We start from the raw sequence: 21,156 nt of genomic DNA, 5'->3' as shown, positions 1-21,156 counted from the left end.
TTATTATTATTATTATTATTATTATTATCTTCAGGCTCACATTTTACTGAGTCCGCTGTGCCTCGGCTGAGCGAATCCCGACACAGTCTCTTCCCATTTCGCTGAGCTCCTGTATTTTGTCTGTTATCACCTAACTATTTACAAAGGAGGCTTCCGACTTGGCAATGATGAAGTGAGCCGGTATCGATGGCATCATATCAGATTTTTTTTTTTTTTTTTTTTTTTTAAAACTGCCGGAAGGAATACATCATGTGGGTGATGGTTTACAATATTTTGACAGCGACAGGATTCTTTTACATCGTAATCAATGCAAAACCAATCAACCAATTCAATATCTATCTATCTATCTATCTATCTATCTATCTATCTATCTATCTATCTATCTATCTATCTATCTATCTATCTATCTATCTATCTATCTATCTACCTATCTATCTATCTATCTATGAGGGGTTTATTTATGCTCCCTGCCTCCCATGGAGAAACATCCAAAACAAATAGGCCTAATCCTCTAACTGCTTTATCCCATTAGAACCCCGCTGCTGCTTTCACGCTTAATTCACTGACTCCAGTGTAAATTAAACTCTATCCGGTCGCTATCGCACCAGCTTCCAGCACAACACATCTTGAGTTGCTGCACATTAAAGTTGAACCTCGATAAGCTGAGAACCAACAAAGCGAGACTGAAGGCGGGAGGTGGAGAGGTCAAGTCCAACTCCAGCTTGAAATGCCACGTGTGTATGCTTCTCATTTTTACTGACTGCAAGGGTGCTGTTTCTGCGAGTTTGTCTAGTGTATATCCAGGTGTGTCTGACACGAAACTAATTGAATGTGATGGCTTTGGGGGGAAAAATGTGTGCACGCAGGGGCTGGACACTCCTCAAAAGTCAAAAGTACATCTGCATTCTGACTCGTTTCCATCTCTGCGCCTCGCAGATAAATATTTGCTTGGATTAAAACATATTCTCGTTATATTCTGCTTTTTTCGGGGGGTTCTTTTTTTTTGACTCACTAAACGTTCAAAGCATTTGTGAAAGAAGTCAGATGTGTGGGTTACTTTATATTTATTTTTGTCTACCTATTTTTTTTTTTTTTTTAAAGAAAACTGCATTTTGGGTCTGAACCCTTGCACAGAGCACTCATCAGATTTGAAGCTGTTATTGCACTCGAGCCCCTCGTGCTCCACGCAAACTCTCGAGAAGTCTAAATATGCGCACGCCTGCACATACGCGTAATTTACTGGAAAAGTGGCGCTCTTTGAAGACGGGACACTGCGGTGACGTTGGAGTCGAATCCAAATGACTGACAAGGTCTTATTGAAATAAAACATCGAGTGCAGAGCGCGCACACTTTTTTTTCCTACAGTGATGCAGGGGAGGCGTGGATCTCGCTCACTTTTGACATTCTCGCAGCAGTAGTAGCTTCTCCTCAAGGCAGGACTCAGATGACACCACCCCGCCAGCGATCGGAGGAGAAACAGGGGAAGCTCTCGCTCTCTCGCTTCTCAGCGGATGAACTATGCTTTGACACCAGGACGCGTTTAGGGGTTCGTCACGCGAATCGGAGCATCGCCAGGCTTTTTGGCGTCTTCACTATAATCGTGGGAAGTCCTTCATAAGAACCCACGGAGAGCCGGTGGCGGAATGTGAAAAACCACCCCCCAAATTTTAGCGCATGTTCCTCTCCATTGTGCACAGCCTTCTCCTGCTTTCTGCGCGGTTGGAAAGCGGGGGAGAAGGAGGAGGAGGGACGGCTTTTAACGACTCGATCTCTTGCCTATGGACGACGGCGGTCCCCTCTCTCCAAAGGCAAATGCTTTCAGTATTGCCTCTCTGATTTCGGCTGCAGAGCAAACAGGAAACTCAGCGTTTGAAAAACACGGCACCGGCCTGGACAAGCCAGACCTGCATAACCACAGTTCCTTTAAAATGCACTACAGCACTGTCACCCGGGAAATGGAAGGTAATTTTGTTTGCTGATGTAGCATGTGTACGTCTCACCCGAAATTCCCCCCCCCCTTGCAACTTTGCGTTTGCCTGATTCTTCAACGTTTTTGAAATGCGCAAAACCGCGCATGAGTGCGTTGTTTTGGAAGGTATAGAAGGAAATTACAGCTTTGTTTTCTTTTTTTAAGTGCCACAGAGTTGAGCCACTGTTAAAATACTGCAGATTTTAATCGCCGTGTTCACCATCAGGGAGAAAAAGTCTGGAAACAAAACAGTCAGAATGTGGGGTGGGGGGGTGGGGGTGTTCAAACGTGCCAAAACCCCAAAGTGGTGTACCAAGAAACAACTTTAATTCGTGGACAGAATCACATACATTCAACATGAAGCCAAGAGGAGGAGGGTTTACACGGGCGCCCCGTGCGTAATGGTAAAAACAGACTATAATAATCATACCCAGCTTGGAGGGGGGTGGGGGGCTGTATATCCATCCCATGCGTCTATTTGTCCATAAGGAGAGGGCTGCAGTCACCTGCTGCCTGTTTGTTTGTTCATGCAAATCGATGTGTGTTTACCTTGTAGAGCTTTTGCACTCCCCTCTGCCTGGCACATCCTCCATTGTTTGTTAACGGGGGTGATGTGGGCGATAACCTTATCCAAAAGTTAAATGGGTGCCGGAAAAGCCATTAAAAAGGGGCGCACTTCTCTGTCAATCAGTCTGGTTGCAAGGCGAAGAAAAGGCACATTACCTGCAGTTCCTTATCTAAATAGAAATAAGAACCGGTTTTATCGCAAAGGGGAGGCCCTCTGCGTCAGATAAGAGAGGAGACTGGTTTGCAGTGTTAACACACTGCAGCAGCACACAACAGAGGCCGCTCACAGCGCGATCGATCACGAGCGAAAACCAATTCACGCGCACTCCGAGTTAGTTTCCTCGAATAGTTCGGAGATTCTACGGGATCCGCACCGCTTATTGGGGAAAACTTTTCTTTTCTTTGCTTTTCGGAGGTTTCCTATTTTAGATCAGGCAGCCCGTAGTATGCTGGCAGTGGATGAAACCTCAGGGACTGCCGAACAGCCGAGACGGAAACTTTTTAAACCGAAACGAGTGCATTTGTGCTTGACGCTTTCATCTGGAGATCACTGAATCCTGCTTCTGTTTTTCACTCTCTGTGTTATAATCGACTTGAAGTGAAAGGCATATTTAGTAAAATCTAGTTTTCTGGGATGATTTCAGCCATATCCAGTCCGTGGCTGACGCAGCTGTCCCATTTTTGCGATGTTGCAGCCTTCACGACGAGCAGCCTGAGCAGCCTCAACACGCCGGGGGGCTACCACCTCTCTCCGTCCCCCGGGGACCCCTACAGCCAACATGAGTCCCATTTCGAGCCCTGCCCGGCCGCCCAACACAACTACAACTATCCGGGATCCAACCCGGGCCAGGCCCCGTCGAACGACAACGGGACCGCCAACTGCTCCTCGTCGTCCTCAAACTCTACGCCGAACAGCAAAACTATAGTGAAGAAGAACCCGAAAGTTGCCAACATTAACGTTCAGCTGGAGATGAAAGCTTTATGGGATGAATTTAACCAGCTAGGCACGGAGATGATCGTCACCAAGGCCGGCAGGTGAGTACCCATTACACACAGGCCAGAGGCGCTGGAGTTATTTTTCTCCTCGTGTAGACTAGAAAAATAATACAGGACTTTAATATACTTTAATATATACTGTAACATCTGAGCAAAGAACCAAACCGGGAAAGGATAAGCAACTACTTTAATTTTTCATGCGAATGTCTGTGCAGAATAGCAACTATAAGTCCAGACTAGAAAATAAAGTTATATCATTTAATTAAAAAAAAAACATTTTCATAAAAAAAAATACTCCATATTTCTTTACTCTTGCTATTTAGTCAAATATAATTTCCTACTTTAATAACGTCATGGGCTCAGGCAGCTGACACGAAACATCACTTTGTGCCATGCACATGAAGGCCTGTGATGTTTTCAAATAATATCCAGCGGACTATTAACACGTGTCTCTGTCCATCAAATCATACTGCTTTAGAAAATGTATTTTTTTTCTCGCTTTGGTTTTTTAAAACAAACAACACGCTTTCAGCTTCTGGAGATGTTTTAAAAACAAGGTCAAATACAAGGAGGCTTGTATTTGGATGTGTGTCTGTGTGTGTGTGTCGGCTGTAAACACCGTGTTGATCTCATCCAGTTGCGTTTTATAGATCTAATAAGGATAAGTGTGACTCTAGGCTGGACTTCTTCGCCCTCATCCTGCTCCAATTTTACGCACTGCTGTAATAAAAAAACATTGTGGTCTTTAATTTATGAGTCTTTACATGTAGGATCAGATCCTACAAGCCGATTACAGTGGTTTCTTTTCTTCTCTTTTTTTTTCCTCTGATTTCACAATTATGGAAGCGCCTTTACGCTCCACGCGCTCAGTTTTGGTTGCATTTAATGGAGTAAAATCTGTTGGATTTGGTTATTAATAAAACACAATATGATCATTTATTGAAATGTGCTGAAAAAACACATCATTCTTCTTGTGTCTTTAGGCAAGACACATTTCTGCTGACCTCTGACCCCTAGGAAGAGCCGATAGTGTTCCACATTAACATTCATCGTGCTAACCATGCTTCCTATTATTAAAAAAACATATGTAAAGTAGCATGACATAATTGCTCAAATCCTAAAAGTGCAGGTTGAGTTTCCACGCCGTGCACTGCGTGACAGGAGAAAGGAGATCTGCAGCACAGCACTTTAAAAGCTCCTTCAGCCTCACCTAGCCACAACACTGACGTTAATTGAGCGTTGATTTTAGGATCCCTTTCACTGACTCGGCGGATTACTCAACTTTCGGCTCATGTTCTTGAGGATATGGATCTCTCTTACATAGTAACCCGTGTAGTGCAAGGGGAGAAAACAAGCGCCACAGTGCAGGGGCCAGAGTGTAGACTAAAACGCAGAGCAAAACACCCAGAAGGGATTCGGCCAATTTTCTGCTGTCAACGGAGAAAATGATTGTTAAGAAAATAACATAATCAGTGGATCAGTATGCAGGAGTGTTCTTGTTGTTGCTTGCAGATTCAATTTATATATATATATTTATTTATTTATTTATTTTTCCTATAGTCAAGATGATGGAAAGTTCAAAAACTCAAAATTGAACTCTGTAAAAAGCACGCGACGCTTATGAGCACGTGTGTATTCACATGTGATTAGACCTTCATGTTTCTGGAATTCATCAAAAGACCAGGAGAGAAGTTAAAGCCAGAAGTTACAACAGCGCAGCTAAATGGCAACAAACGCAAAGTTCCGTTGAGATGAGGGAGACTTTTTATCCGGTTACGCACGGGCTAAATCACGTCATTTCCAAGAGCTTGAAAACCTTGTTGTAGCCTCGAGCTCGGGCAAAAATAAGCTCGAGCAACATTTCTTTCTGCAAACTGCACACTTTAAAAAAAACACACACACACTTGTTCATAATCATTTGTTTTCTCACACTTACTCACCGTCCACACACACACACACACACACACACACACACACACACACACACACACACATTGATGATTAGTTTTAGAAAAATAGCGCGTAAAGCATTAAAAGCATTAAAAGACGCTTTAAAGCTGCTGCTTTTTAACAGTCGCCCCGTGTTTTTCTTCCTCTGTCAGGAGAATGTTTCCAACTTTCCAAGTGAAAATATTTGGGATGGATCCCATGGCAGACTACATGCTCCTGATGGACTTCCTGCCTGTAGATGACAAACGTTACAGGTAACTTTTCATGTGTCTTCAGACAAGTAAAACACCGCTTTCAGTCAGGACGGGACTGGAAAACATTGTGCCTGTCTTGGTTTTTTAAGACCCACCCTGGGGTATCGAGCAAAATGAGAATTAAAAAATGGAAAACATAACTTAAGAACTTAACAATGAGACACATCCTTTTCAACAATTATCCACGTTATACTGCAAACATGTTGGTGACTAAATACTGACATTAACGATCAATTAAGTGTCTTATTTTTCCCTTTATCTTAAAGCGTGTGTAGCGTCGTTACTTCTTCATACACGCCAACACATGCATAGACATTTTGCATGCCTAAGCGGGCAACTTCTAACCTTGCGTCTTAATTTCCTTTTATGGCCCTCCTAGGTATGCTTTCCACAGCTCGTCGTGGCTGGTGGCGGGCAAAGCTGATCCCGCCACACCGGGCAGAGTCCATTACCACCCAGACTCTCCGGCCAAAGGCGCACAGTGGATGAAGCAGATCGTCTCATTTGATAAACTAAAGTTAACTAACAACCTTCTGGATGACAACGGACATGTGAGTACAAAACTGGAATTAAATGAGTGCTCAAGAGGCCCAAGCTTGGCCAGAAAAACCACCCAGCGAACGGGTACTTTGTCCTCATGAGCTCTCCATAAAGCTGTTAGTAGTTGTACCAGCGAATTCCTCCTAAGAAAATCATTTACGTAAAATATACAACCATTTATTTGATTACAGTGATAGCATAGATGATGGCCTGTTTGATTAATTAGAGAGCATAATTTAACATCATAATCATCACCACATGAAACGGTCAAAATACAAAAAATTCAACAGAATTATTGTATTTATTTATTTATTTATTTTTAAATCCCAATAATAATAATAATAATAATAATAATAATAATAATAATAATAATAATAATACTACAGAGTGATACATTTTCTCCCCCTAAAACTGATCGATATAAGTTTTTTTGTTTTTTTTTTTTAACGATATTTTCTCTAAAACTTTGATTTTGCCAAAAGCTTAATTTCTGTCCTCAAACACGGCACCGCACACGAGGCTTTCCTCCAAAAATTCCTGAAAGGAAGTGGAATATTTCACCACTGGAAATGATTTCAGACCCTCCTGCTTGATCTTCCACCACCCTTCCTTCTCTCTGCATTAGATGTAAAATCAGGAGAGTTTGGGGGACTTAAGCAAATACTGAAAAACAATGAGCTGTAACTGATCGAGTGTCCCGAGGATTCACCAGAAAGTTAGTTTTCTTCTGTTATTGCCTAATCGGTGTATAAATGAGAACCATGCACATGATATATTCTCAGTCGGCCTTTAAATATTTACAATATTACTGTTTACCTAGAACTGTATCTGCATACCAACGGATTTTAAGTGGAGACCCAGGCTCCCTCTGGGTTTTGTGTTATTTAGATTACCAAATTTGCTCACCGTGGAGATGACCAAGGCGGTAAAAACGTCTAACAGATCGAGCCCGGGTCTAGTTTGGTCTTTACACGTTCTACTTTATTTCAATCCAATTTAAATTAACTTTGTCGATTATTTATTGAATTATTCGTTAAATCTCTCGTCAGTGATCCTTTTCGATCGCATGTTTTGTTTTGTGTTTTTTTTGTTTTTGTTTTAAAGCATGCGATCGAAGATGATCTCTTTGTACACTTTAAGTCGACGATCCTTGAGCAGGCTTGCTTTGCTTATTTTTTTTTTTACAGATCATTCTGAACTCCATGCACCGCTACCAGCCCAGGTTTCATGTGGTTTATGTGGATCCCCGGAAGGACAGCGAGAAATACGCAGAGGAGAATTACAAAACCTTTGTTTTTGAGGAAACCCGCTTCACAGCGGTCACAGCGTACCAGAACCACAGGGTAAGCGGCTTTTATGACCCTCCATCAAATTCAAATACGGTCTGCCGTGCAAGAGAAGCCAGCAACTAAACGCACACAGAAACCGTTTGTTGTTCCAACATGATGCGTACAGCACAGCTATACCATGAATACCGTATCAACACAGAGAGGTAATGTAACCGTGTTACGTTAAACCGAACTCAGTAACTAAAGACTTTAAAATATGTATTTTTAACTACTGTTTAATTGAGGCCGTCTTATGCATTTGCGTAAAAACAATCAAATAAAAATGATTCCGCTTTTTTCGCCCAAATGTTGCCTCTGCGCTGTGAGCTCAGCTTGCACCCCATCCCTGCGTGCTCCCTGCTCTGTTTTCCATCAGTCCCAGTGTCTGTTTAGATTCAAACATCAGTGCGCTCATCGCTTATTTGGAGCGACTCGTAACGAGTGAGACGATAGAAGGAACCTGGCTTCAGTTTTCCTTTCAGCTATTTACACCGAATCCAAGTGTGTGGGAGCCGCTGCGTGACGGTGATTAATATTCCCGTTAGCTCACGGAGATAGGACACCGACTAAAAACAAGCCGCTTCTGTTTTGATGCTGAATGTTTATGGCAAATGGTAAATAAATTACTTTTACGCACGAAGGCGCTCTGCGTCTTTTCATAAGGATTCTTACTTCCATATAAAATGTAAATTGAGCTCAAATTAAAAAAAAAATGCACATACATTTAACATGAAATATAATTAAATTACATGATGATCATCATTATGATAAGAAAGCTATAAAGTGATATTAAAAAATAATGACTGACAATTTTCTTACCCCACATGGAAACCTGCCCGTATATAACATTATATAGGTGTAAATGCTACAGAAGAGCACAATTACATACAATAATTATAATAAAAGTAATGATAATAATAAATAAAATCTACATGATATTGTAGCCATCAAACCTGCATGTTTTATTTAAGACAACTGTGTGTGTTATTATGACAGTGTTCTGTGTATTACACCTGACTATCGCTGCTATCCTTTCTAATAAGTAAATGCAGTGACGTAATTGGGAAAGGCGTTGTGTTTAGCGTTCTGACTGATTTTACGCTGTCCTTTACTTTCAGATCACACAGCTGAAGATAGCCAGTAACCCCTTTGCAAAGGGCTTCAGGGACTGTGACCCAGAGGACTGGTAAGCTTTCCAATGAAATATATTAGGCCACAATTTTATTGGCATGTTTCCACATGATTGTAAAAAAAAAAAAAAAAAAAATTGCACTGCAGAGCAGGCCGGGGCCAGAAAGCTTTTGCAAAATAGTTTAGTTGCTTGTTTAAAGTCTCACATGGGGCAGATGGGGTGGAGCTTGCCACAGGAAAGAACACAAGGTGCTGTAAATTTCAGAAATTACTGGATATTGTTTGAAGCTCAGCCAAGTGTGATTTTCTGTCACTAACAGATCATCAGACACTGGCATTTGAGACAAGGTAGCAAAACTCCACCCAAATGCTTTACTCAGACAACTTCAACAAATGGAAATAGTGCTTCCATGTCTGGAAATGACTCAGATCGCTTCATTTTTTAAAACCAGTAATGAGAAATTGCACAGGACTATAGAGGATTGTTTTTATTATTTAACAAAAAAACATAATCTGAGTAATGTACGGCTGTACCACATTTATATTCTGTGTACATTTCATCCACGATCTGTCAATCAGCAGTGTAGCTTCTTAAAATGTGCATCATTTTAATATATAATAAAGAAACTGTGCCTTTGACATTCATTAAATGAGTAACTGAATCCACTCTCCCTGCTCCAGGCCCAGGAATCACAGACCAGGCTCTCTGCCAATAATGAGTGCCTTTGCCAGAACAAGAAACCCAATGTCATCTCCCCCTCAGCAGAACGGCACAGAGAAAGGTCTGCAGCTCGCTCTTTGTTTCATTTCAAAACTCACGCCTGCTATCAAACATGAAATATAGTCCTGAAAATTCATTCAGCATTTCTAAATAACATCTTTTATTTCAGCTGTCAGCATACTTCACTTCTTCTTTCATTTTCTTTTTTTTTCTTTCCCCACCTTATCCTTAACAGAAGCCCACTGATGCATTTGCAGTATCAGGCCAGTGATGGCTTTTAATTAAACATCAAATATCAGCCAGTCAATGTCATCTGCTGCAAACATAATAGGGGTTCTTATGTGGTTTTATAACAGACCACAGCGTCATACCGCAGTAAAGCAGGCAATGGAAATTAGATTTCTTTGACATGACGATGACTGACGTATTTATTAGTTCTATAATAAGAATGAAATCAATTAAATGTTTATAAAAGTGGGAGCTTCCTATTAGCTTTAAATAGTACATTTCATCTGAAAGAAATATAAGCTGGGAATCTGCTGTCTTTAATTTATTCTGCAACATTTCGACTGAAATGCAGAATTTTTTTATTTAAACAATAACGTGACAGACTTCTGTGTACACTTCATAGTTACCTAAACACTGCTTACACTTGTAAATAATTCACTCATTTATTGAGCATTATATGCAATCTCTTAACACCTACAAGTCCAAAACACTGAGTATTCAAAAACTTGTACCTGCAGTAACTTATTGTGGTTTAAAGTGCAGAAACTATGCAAATACTGTTAGTGGTGGGTATTTGCATGTTGGCTGACTGTTCTCATGTCCCTACCTTCACAGAAGACAGTAGGCGGGAATATGAGCGAGACCCCAGCGGCACGCCTATACACGCAGACCCGGCTCACCAGCTGATGTCCCGGGTCCTCAGCCCCGCCCTGCCCGTCCCAGGAGGCCTGCACGCCGTCCCGATCACAAGTGGCCGGCCCAGCCCTCCCCACGACCTTCGGCCAGACCCCCACCCTCTACCCCCGGACACCCTGCACCACCACCCCTACAAGTACCCCACCACCTATGAACACTACCTGGGAGCCAAGACCAGGCCGTCACCCTACCCTTTACCTAGTATCAGAGGACACACATACCATCACCACATGAACCCCGCCACAACTAACATGTACTCAGCCACCAGCGGCCCCTCTAACTATGACTACGGGCCCAGATAATGACTGCTGTCCACCAGGGCTAACAGCACGCAGCACTGTGGGAATGGAAACAGACAGGAAACACAATCCTGCCTGTTGATGGCTTAAGCAACCTGCAGGGTGCAATCACGGGCTGAAACTCCTTTCTGCTGGATAAACCCTGCTGTATTTATTTAAAGGAAATGCATCTTTGCGTCAACAATGGGCATCTGTTCTACGCCCCTGAAGAGGTCTGCTTTGACCTTTGAACTGAAAATGGCAATAGGTCTACATCAGGCCACCTCCTACCTGAGCAGTGCAGACATTGAGCCAGCAAAGTGAGGACAGAGGAGAGACCTCAACTTAACACAGACTTTCATCACAGACTGGAATTGATTTTTTTTGTGTTGGATGCACTTTTTGATTTGCCTTGTTTTTATTGCTTTCAAAAAAGCCATATGTTATATAGTCCATCAGCCTTTCTAGGTAGACGAGACGTTTGCATGTCATCAGAGAGAGAGGGTGTGTCGAAACACATTGAAATGTTTTTGTTTGAGGAAAAAAAAAAAGAAGAAAAAAACGTCAAGATTTGATTTTGAAACACTCTTGAGCCGCTCTGAGAAGCTTGTACCATGGCACTGACTTGCAGCAATTCAAAGTAAATAAATGAAGCAGAATGACTGTTCTGTATCTATAAAATAAACATTAAATTCTTGTAATTCATAAAAACGGAGGTATTTGTGCCAGTCTTCCACTCACATACTGAAGAGGGTTTCCACTCTATCAGCATTGTTCAAGTTTCTCCAACCGGATTTGCCCTGTTGAAATAGGCCGCCGTGTCCCCTGCTGCTGTTTCAGTCACTGGCAGGCATGACTTGGAAGCTGTGTAAACATAAGAGCCCTTTATAGTTCAAAATGTTAAAATGTGCACCTGGTTTCATAAAAACACACTCTCATACACAAATGCATTCATCAACCACACATCTTGCCTTGAGGCGACTTCTGTTGTGATTTGGCGCTATATAAATAAAATTGAATTGAATTGAATCTTACATATCCTCTACTAGAGTAAATAGGCTCTGTTCACATTACTGCAGTTTAGTAGTTTAATGCATTAAATTTGTTGCAAGGGGGCAGTAAAAGTCTTTAAAAATTAAAACCTTTTTGTACCATTAATACCACAAGATACAAATTGCATATGTGTGACTCATAGACAATGAATTTTGAATGTCATGCTATTATTACAAATTATTTTCTCAAACAGTAACTTATGAAGTAATTCTAATGTTTTCAGGCACTTACTTATCAAAACATAGAAAATACATTTTATGCGGCACAAACAGGCCAAAACAAAAAACATAAGCCCCACATTTCTCGTTTTCCCGTCAAAAGGATATCATTGCTCATATATAATGGGACAGTGGGGCAATATGTTGAGAATGTGACCCTCCTCTTATCTGTGCGGTCATTTCCATCTCCTATTTGAAGTCCTCTGAGGAATGCTTTGTTGTCAAGGTTAATCTGACTGAAATGGGGGAAATTCTGCTTTGGGATTTGTGCCTGTCACGATACAAAAGGAAACGTAAACTAATGATTCATTTCAATAATGTATTTTTTTTTCTCTCTCGAAGCCGGCCGTCATTTAGCAGAGGAGGAGGGGGGATGCCCGAGGGCGCCTGACCTGACTGTTTAATGGCTTGTAAAGGTGTCAGAGGTTAAATAATGTTTCCACTCATTTAAACGCTAATTAGATGTATAATTGTTTTTGCTTGTTTGGGTGGGGACTAAATTTTAAAGTTATTTCGTTTGCAACAAAGGTTTATACACGAGGCGTGCCAGCAAGGTTTCGTAAGAAAGCCAATTAGGACCCGGATGTGTAATAGCTTTATGCTAGCTGCCCAACACTAGCAAAAAAAAAAAAGCTGATTTGTTTTTTTAACAAACAAAAATACACATTCACGCAGCATGCTACTCTACCTATGTATGTGTATTATTTACATTCACAAGGTATAGTTTTAATTTTAGAAACGGTAGAGGCCTTTTTCTCTCGTGTGTGTGTGTGTGTGTGTGTGGTGTTGCATTACCTACCTAACGCTTTAACTGTTAAATTTCCTCCACATGAAGTCACAATAAAATCATGCATTATTTAAATAATTAAGAAAAAGTTCATTATTGTAAAGAAAACTCTGTGATAGCTCCTGTTAGCAGTGTTCATACTGTGTAACAAATGTTGCAAATGATTGATGTTGGGTAGTTTGTTTACGTTGTGGATAAAAAATATATTGGACAAAACCTTTTGGTCACTCATGACGGTTTTAAAAAGCATATTTTATTTATTTTTTTAACGACACTTTGGGCAAAAAAGATTAAAAACCATATTATTTATTTATAAATACAAAAAAAGCAACAAAAGAAAAGCAAATATGTTACCCGGCATCAAAAAAATAATTCACAAAACCTTTTAATTATTATTATTTATTTTATTTTATTTCATGCGTGTCCAGTAGGGATACGCAGCGGTCTGGAGGTGTAAAGCCATTTGGTGTGAGCTGAATCCGGGCGGCCAGCGGGTGTTGAAGACAAGCCAGGTAGCAGGAGTTTATTCCATAGACTACATATGTACCCCCGGGACACGTGATAGGGTTAGGTGAGGGTAACTAGTCGGTTAGAAAGGGTCAAAAGGTTATATTGGGACTAATTATAGGTTTCACAGCACAGAAGGCACATCAGTGACTGTGCTAATAGACGTGGTAGAGCGGTGAAACTAGTTTAAATAACTCTGACCCCCCAAGGTCAGTCACCACACACAAAAAAAACTTTAACAGTCACAAGACATTTCTAGAATTTATTAAATTTCTCCTCATAAATAATATCAATGGAAACTGTGATGTCCATAAAGATTTCAACTGCATCCTATTTAATTTATTTATGCATCCTCCTATTTTCTTTAAAACTGAGTTTTAACAAAGTCTTTACGTTTTCAACTACATCTTAAAATACACTGTAAAAGAATTTTCAGTTAATTCAGAGTTTTAAAAAGGTAATAAATATGTAATAAAGAGCTTAAAAAAATAAAATAAAAATACCGCAAAAGTGTTTTATGTTTACATTTCTGCAAAAATGGCAGTACTAATACAAAAAAGTACATAAAAACTTTCAAACTGACTTCTAAGAAAATCACTTAAAGTCAGCAAAAAGTATTTTAACTATCTAAACACTAACGACTGACAGTATACACAGGCTTTATTCATATTAGTCTTTTATACAGTCTGCATGCAGCTGACTCCTTTTTGTTCTATTATAAAGGCCTATGTAGTTCTGAATAAGAATGTTAAGATACTGCTACTTTGTCTACTTTTGGCTAGTTTAATCTATAAAAAATGCATCAGAAAACCCAACTATATAAATAAAGTTGTAAAATAAATGTAGCAGAGTTCAGGTCAGTATTTATTTATGAAGTGCAACAGAGTGTAATCTAAGATGAAAGGCTGAAGTAATAAAATGTCAAAATTTCGGTGGCAGTGCTGCTATTTTCTTCAGGCCTGCCCTATTCGTAGCTGTGTAAATTATACCAAACTGTGCACAACAATGAAAAGATTCTTTATATGCTGCACGCTCAGACACAGTCTTAGTGAATGGGTGTCCCTGGTATAATATATGCATCAGTCTAGACCTGACATTGAAAGCCTCAGGCTGTGGAAAATTGGGGAAATTGCGCCTACTGGAGAAACTGTGATGAATTACACATCAGCATCAACTAAACACAATCAGTATGGTCCCAACATTCAAAGATGTATTCACATACATATTGTGTGTTACATTTCCACTCATGCACATGAAATGGCACTGCCACGCTTTCAACAGGTCTGAGCCATTTTAAAAGTCAATATTTCAGTGTCATTTGCACAACTCTACTTAAACTGTGTAACATTCGATGTGCCTCGATTCGTCATGCCAGCAGAGACAGGATGCAGAGGAGCTCCCACATTAAGACAGCTAAGATGGACGATGCCGCCACCTGAAACATCATTTGACACTCAGCTGCATCTGGAACATCTGCTGTGACAGGCCCGTTGGGGCGGCGTTCGCTTCACCTCGGCGTGCGGAACCCTCCTGCGGTATCTGGGGACACTTACTGAAAGCGATCCAGGTAAACTAGCTGCAATCCGCCACCTAAACAACAGAACACATGCTTTGCATATTCGTCCCTACGACGGCCTTTCAACCAGCGCGAGCCGTGCTACAGTTTATCCTGTGCGTGACGTTGCTGACGGACATTTTATGTGGAACATCAAAACAAATCTCTGCCACACAGCGAGAGCCTAGATACATTTGTATTAATTCACATATGAAAAAACAAATAAAACCAACTTAGCTGTGAGGTAAAACATTGATCTTGGCTTGTGGGCAAAGGGTTATTTTCTTATGGACGCTCTTTTTCACAATGTCTAAATAATCAGTCTCAGTGTGACTTCTGAGCTAGTAATATAATCCATGAAGGCTTAGGGAGAGACTGCTTTGACTGCGCACACACACGTGCACCCTAACGGATTATGTCCCATCCCTAAACCAGGCTGACCTATGACCTCAAGGGCCAGGGAAGACACATGTTAGGTGATAAGTGAAGCACAAGGCCTATTGTGCAGACAGTCTCTCTTCCCCGTTTATTGACTTCCTAAATGATCCATTATGGAGTGATTTACGAGGTTTACCACCATACAGCCGGGCACTTGTGAAGCTACTGGGTTGTTGTCTGCTCCGTTCAGCAGACATCTACACCAATAGGACCCAGCATTTGATTTATCAGAGAGTGGACGGAAGCTTGCCCACATCACCTCCACTGTTTGTTCAAAGCCAACAAAGGAGTTAGGAAGACATTATGAATGCAAGGTGTCACAGGAAGGGTAGGGACAAAACGTATACTCTGTGGGGGATACTAAAAAATACTTAAAAAAAAAAAAAAAGGTGAGAGACGGCTTATACATGGACTTTTAAGTGAAATAAAAGCTTTTAATGAATTTAAAGTACAAATAAAACTTGGACAAGGAAAAAAGTTCAGGTACACTTTTGGCGGCAGCTTCACAGAAAAGCAGCTTGTCTCAATAATGACCTTGTCTTTTCTATGCTGGCTAATGATTCAAGGCCATTGTGCTGCTCTTTGATTTCTCAGGCCTTTCCTGTACACCATGACGAGCTTCTCGACTTGGGATCATCCCCGGAGCCAAAGTCGTTACGAAGCAGAACGTCTGGTGTTTGAAGCTCTGTCCCCCCGCCCCCCCCTTCCGACCTCTCGGCACAGTGTAGTAACATATGAGCTCCCATGATGCTCATCGACTCTCCGATATATTGTGAAAGAATGAAAAGAAAAACAACACCTCTTGATTTTCCTTTAAGACCCTTAACCTTCTTGACAAATGTCATCTTCTTTAAAGGACGTCTGCATTCGGCATTACAAATCTAAATGCTAACAACTGTCACACAGCAAATTAAACAGAACCTTTTCTTTATTTTCAACTTGACACGTTTCCACACGAGCGCTAAAGGAGTTCACATTTAATAGTTTATCTCAAAGAAGGTATACTTCTTATAAAAATGAGCTCATAAACTGATTACGCAGATCAGGGAAAGCAACACTAAACCACCGTCCTGTTCTCCATGCCTGCCCCCCCCCCGCCATGATTTACTTTTGTTTGACAAACACAGCTCAAGTCAGACTGCAGGGCCTGTGCGCTAAACTAAAGCCTGCTAGAATAACAACAAGGGATTACATAGCTGCTCAGGTGCGGCGTATACCTTAAATTCAAGTCCACTGAAGCAAATCTCCTTTCAGATAAGTCAACACAATCACATAGCTGCATGGAGCAGTTAAAAGTCATCAGAAATTCCGGTTAGCTTAATAGAAATGGAAATAATGCTGGGTCAGCTCTGACATGATATATTTAAATATTTTTTTTAAAAAGCACACTGAAATATAATGAGTGAAAATAAAGATTTTATTTTATTTTGGAGACCAATATACTTTCTTTGTATTTTCACATTGACCCCTTCCTCACTATTCTCAGAGATAAATAAAACATAATCAGTATATATACATCAGAACATACCAATACAAATTTGATAAGATGCTTCAGTTGGTCCAACTTGTAAAGACTGAACATGGAAATTAGTTGTGATCATGTATTCACTGGCATCTTCCGACCATGAAGAGGATCCTTTATTTAATCTGTATCAGAAAGAATTGAAGTGCTTTAATTCTGCAGCTGTACAGCGCTAAGGAGTGAAACGCGTACTGTTAGAAAGAGCGGACTCCTGAGTTTCACGTGGTTGTCGGTAGGTAGCTGCAATGACTCCAGACATGCTCGCAAAAGTACGGGATGAGTTTGACCATCACACAAACATATGCCGTGCATCTGGAGGGGGGTATTTGTGAACAATGTAGGTTTTGCATGTAAAACTTTATATTTATCCATGTATTTTAAAATTTACCACAAGCTTCTATGTCCATTACTTTTAAAAATACAGCCCTTTGGGATCATGTTGTTCTTAGTGATAAACCCTCCATGTTATGAAGTTCATAGCTCAACTGTAATGTCAGTACATGAGAAGCAGAATCCATTTCCATATTGTGTCAGCACAGATGATTGTATTGTATAAATGTAGTATTGATCATAAATCTGTAAATCCTCTCAGAGCTCGGTGACTCAGCCTGTGTCCGCTCCCTCGTTGTAAACCGACCAGAGGCTGATTCGCTGGTCCTTTGATCCGGCAGCCAGGACTCTTTGTCTGGGGTCCCGGTGGTCAGAGAAAGCTACACTGAGCACCATGTCTGTGTGGTACTGTAGTACCGCTAGCGGCCGGAGCTTCTTCCAGCCAAATACTCTTATCCGGTGGTCCCAACCTGCTGAAGCCAAAAGTTTACGATCCATGCGGATACACAGCTGGGAAACCCCGGGGTTGACCAGCGTCACGCAGTCCTGCAGCTGTAAGAAAGAAAGAGGAAAAATATCTGAACAGGTGACTGCGTGCTACAAAAACACAACTACAAAGGCATTCTCATATGTATTCCAAGCCTCGTGCTTGTTTAAGGATGGGATGTAGCATTTTTTTCCTAACTGTAAATGTAACACCAAATAACCCATTTCTCATGCAAATAGAGGCAAGAAAAAAAAAAACAGACATACTTCATAGATCAGTAAGTCAATTAATCACTACCGTCTGGGAAAATGTGGCCAAGGCAAACACTGACAAGGAAGGGCTATCAGCTGATCTGATGACTGAGGTCCAAGTGTGAGGCTGGAGGTCTGTTGAACCTGGCTGCATACTCCTGGGACTCAATCATCAGCCATAAAACATTAGGGCACGAGGGCCGCGAGTAAATCTCTCGGCGACCCATTATTTGGTTTGGAGTTAGGGAGGCGTATTCTGTAAGCGAGTTACCTGTGTCGCCGTTTGGAAGAAAGCGAGAGACCATCTCGCTGAAATGCTTGTTTGCAGAGACCTTGTTGCTTTAAGCACCTCTGATGAATTACATTCACACTGAAAGGTCTGATCAGCGGAGAGAGACCTGATAAATACACTGCTGTAACGTCTGCCTGCTAAAGATTAGCCACAGCCCCCTCTCCCTGTGATCAACAGCGTCCCACAGACTGTATCCATCTCTCTAAATGCGCAACATTCTGACAAATGAAAATGAATGGTGGCTAAGATGGTGCTCTGAAGGGCCCCGGTGTTGTGGGCATTCCTGGGGAAGCGAACGTGCTTTTGCTGAAGGGTAGGGATCTCCACCGGATCACTATATGAGACCTAAACATCTGGCTGTGGGAGCTGAAATCAAACTGGACAGCGTAAAATTGACTTCATAAGTTGTGTCTAGGGAGACTAATGGTTTGGATGGGGAGGAGATGTTGGGAGAATTTATCTGCGTGCTCCTGTTCCGGGCAGGAACCATCCACAAGCTGCATGTGGAAGATATAAGCCAGGTACTCATAGCCCAAGTGGATAAAGTGGAATGCAAGGGAGAGAAGGAGCAGGGAGGAATGTCATTGATCATAACAGCAAGAAAAGCCAAGTTCAGAAGAGACAGTGATACCATTTCTTTTTTTTTTCTTTTGTTAGTCAAACCATCATCGCGAGGATGAAACTGTGTGCCCACTTCGCCAAATACACAAATACAAAGCAAACTAGGGGGTGAAAGATTGTTCTGAGCTTTGTTATTACCTCAGGTATTTGGTATGCCCTTACCTCTGTCCATCTGGTTTGCATTAGAGTCCTGATAATGATGGGTTTAAGTGTCTGTTTTTGTTTGTTTTGCTTCCCATAGTTTGTGTCAGGAAAAGGCATTTGTTTCATTAAGGGGTCAATTGCAGGCAGTAAATGGCTAATGATGTAGTGATGGTCATTCAGCAAGGCTGCTTGGTTAATTGTTTTTACTTTCTGTCTGAGAAAGTGGAGAGGAAAAAGTAGTAAAAAGAAAAAAATGGCTGCCTTGTGCTATAATTTAGAATGAGTGATGCTCATGTGAAGCTCTGCTGGTTCCTGAGCTGCCGGCGATCAGTTTCGAGTCGCGAGGCGCTGGAGCTTGGACTGAAACAATCAGCTGACTGACTGAGAAGTAAAAGAGAAATAAAACGGTGAGATTTAATTAGCTGCCAATTTACCAGATCTAAACTTAAAGAAAAATCCAGGGCGGCTTTATTTTATTGCAATTAATTTTGTGCTGGCCTCACTTTGGGGTTAACTCTTAATTGCACTTAACATACTAATCTATCAGTAAATCACATCTTCCTGACAGGAAATGGGAGTTGTAGCCTAAAAGTAATATAATTTTGATCATATAGATGATCTGCTTACACTTAGGACACTTTGGGGACCGTTGTTTGTTTTTGGCTAATGTTTGAAAGAACAACAGGATGATTAAAACATTTTGATAAACATTTTGACTTCGGTATTTAGAACAAAGCCACGTACCCTGATTCCAGACTTTGATTCCAGACACTAAGCTAAGCAGCTGCTTTTTTGAAAAGACAACAATCTCCTAAATGTCCAAAAAAAAAAAGATAAAAAAATCTTGCATCCAGCTGCTCAAATTAGAGTTTTTTTAACTGTCTTCTAGGAACACTAAATTGATTGGATTTGGCTTTTTAAAAATATTACCTATTTATTTGGACCATAAAAGTGGGCCAAATAAATAAAGCTGTGCTTCAACTGGCTCTGAGGCTGCAGATTAATTTGAATTAAAAAAAATCTAAAAAATAGTTGCAGGCCTTGAATATATTATTTCTAAATGTCAGAAAAACTCTTTGCTCTTGGAACGTAAGAAATCATCTTTTCTAACTCTATGTTCTCCGGCAGCAGCATTGTTGCTTTTGCTGTCAGGCCACACCACATCTAAATGAAAATGCAGCTGACTTCAAGTGCTGCCATTAACCAGTCCTCAGTCTCTAATGAAATCCATTAGCTCTAACCGGGGAGTCTTGGCTCGTATTATTTCCACCCCATTTTTCCTCAGATTGCTTCCTCGCTATCTCATCACAGACAGAATCCATCTTTGGTCTTCATCATTCTTTTTTCTCGTTTTTTTTTCTTCTTTTTTTGGAAACACTCCTTCCTGGGCTGTGTTACAGCATGCAGATAAACACACACAACGGGGTTTGCTGTCTAAACGCCAGATTTCTCAGCTGTCAGGACGCTACCAGCTCTGCTCAGCAGCTGGGCCTATGACAGATCCAACACAAACTCACACTTCAGGATCTTCTTTCGTAGCATCTCACCAGAGCGAGCCGACGTTCAAAGGGAGCGTCCACTTGGCAGGTTTCACTCGTGCTTTGCTCCACTTTTTTTCCCTTCTTTTCCCCTCCTGTCTTTAACCTTGGTCTTGGCACCAATCTTGGTTTTCACACTGATCTACTGAAATGTCCCATCATCGCTCACTCACTCGAGTCTAGCGGCTGGAAGGGTTTTCGCAGGTATTTCTGACACACCCTGTCCCTGAATCACACTCGGCAGTGGTGAGATTACAGCCTTTTGTCACCTTGTCTGTTAGAGCTTGGCTCTGGCTGACAGGAGATGGATGTGTCAGGTGAGCAATCCCATTCAGAAAAGATAGGAGGAGGAGTAGGAGGAAGGGTGATGCCCCATAAAAAGAGTGAAGATTTTTTATATTGCAGCACAGCTGAAGTTGGGCCATATTTGATCAGATCCAAAAGCCAGGACTCGACACTAGCAGTTGCAGGAATTGTGGTTTCCCAAAGAAATCGTGCAGGTGACAACAGGGGATATTTTTACATTGCAGTGTATGTGAGGAGCAGGATGTCCACCTGTAGAGAACTGTCATCAGCTCCAGCAATAGCTCACTGTCAGACACGCTTGATTTACATTGCTAAGCTTCCCCTGTCTATACCCCGTTTTCCCTTCTCCAGACCGCGACTGCTGTCTTCTTCCCTCTCCAGGAGAAACCCGTCAGTTCACATGCCAATGCAGGTGAGCGCCCACCTAAATGAGCATCCATCTGGTTTAA

General features: G+C 41.3%; 2 protein-coding genes and 2 long non-coding RNA genes across 7 annotated transcripts in view; 2 read left to right on the top strand and 2 right to left on the bottom strand.

Moving 5' to 3' along the window:
- Positions 1–12,773, bottom strand: part of LOC120443028 — a 77,966-nt gene extending 65,193 nt beyond the window's left edge. The window contains exons 1-2 of one of the 2 annotated variants that reach the window (XR_005615077.1): positions 12,729–12,773; positions 11,400–11,522 (exon numbers count right to left, since the gene is read on the bottom strand). This is a non-coding gene — a long non-coding RNA (uncharacterized LOC120443028). Of the gene's footprint in view, positions 1–2,518; positions 3,175–11,399; positions 11,523–12,728 lie in introns of those variants that run through there. The other variant, XR_005615078.1, reaches the window with a different exon arrangement.
- On the top strand, positions 1,450–11,369 carry tbx1 (T-box transcription factor 1). 2 transcript variants are annotated; one of them, XM_031744515.2, is made up of 8 exons: positions 1,450–1,962; positions 3,181–3,571; positions 5,635–5,736; positions 6,116–6,287; positions 7,464–7,619; positions 8,723–8,790; positions 9,417–9,517; positions 10,300–11,369. In XM_031744515.2, the coding sequence occupies exons 1-8, from the start codon at positions 1,779–1,781 to the stop codon at positions 10,680–10,682; spliced, it is 1,557 nt and encodes a 518-aa protein (XP_031600375.2). In that variant the 5' UTR covers positions 1,450–1,778; the 3' UTR covers positions 10,683–11,369. The 2 variants fall into 2 exon arrangements, with proteins under 2 accessions (XP_031600375.2, XP_031600376.2); XM_031744516.2 differs by having other exon boundaries at positions 1,451–1,962; positions 3,232–3,571.
- A 350-nt stretch (positions 12,774–13,123) lies between the features above and the next one.
- Positions 13,124–21,156, top strand: part of LOC120443029 — a 12,364-nt gene continuing 4,331 nt past the window's right edge. Inside the window, exons 1-2 of the long non-coding RNA XR_005615079.1 lie at positions 13,124–13,228; positions 14,599–14,790. This is a non-coding gene — a long non-coding RNA (uncharacterized LOC120443029). The remainder of the gene's footprint in view (positions 13,229–14,598; positions 14,791–21,156) is intronic.
- The window catches only part of gnb1l (guanine nucleotide binding protein (G protein), beta polypeptide 1-like), a 27,062-nt gene continuing 22,534 nt past the window's right edge, over positions 16,629–21,156 (bottom strand). For both annotated transcript variants that reach the window (XM_031744525.2, XM_031744524.2), the window contains exon 7: positions 16,629–17,620. In XM_031744525.2, the coding sequence (XP_031600385.1) occupies positions 17,342–17,620 (279 nt within the window). In that variant the 3' untranslated portion in view covers positions 16,629–17,341. The remainder of the gene's footprint in view (positions 17,621–21,156) is intronic.

The sequence above is a fragment of the Oreochromis aureus genome, linkage group 12 (genome assembly GCF_013358895.1).
Source record: "Oreochromis aureus strain Israel breed Guangdong linkage group 12, ZZ_aureus, whole genome shotgun sequence".
Classification (NCBI taxonomy): Eukaryota; Metazoa; Chordata; class Actinopteri; order Cichliformes; family Cichlidae; genus Oreochromis; species Oreochromis aureus.
Note: the sequence above shows the minus strand (reverse complement) of the source record. Positions and strands in the feature narration are given on the sequence as shown.

Coding starts and splice junctions, on each gene's coding strand:
- tbx1 (XM_031744515.2), top strand. CDS start 1,779: ATGGACGACGGCGGTCCCCTCTCTCCAAAGGCAAATGCTTTCAGTATT. Junction 6,288..7,463: donor TTCTGGATGACAACGGACAT/GTGAGTACAAAA, acceptor TTTTTTTTACAG/ATCATTCTGAACTCCATGCA. Junction 9,518..10,299: donor GCAGAACGGCACAGAGAAAG/GTCTGCAGCTCG, acceptor CTACCTTCACAG/AAGACAGTAGGCGGGAATAT.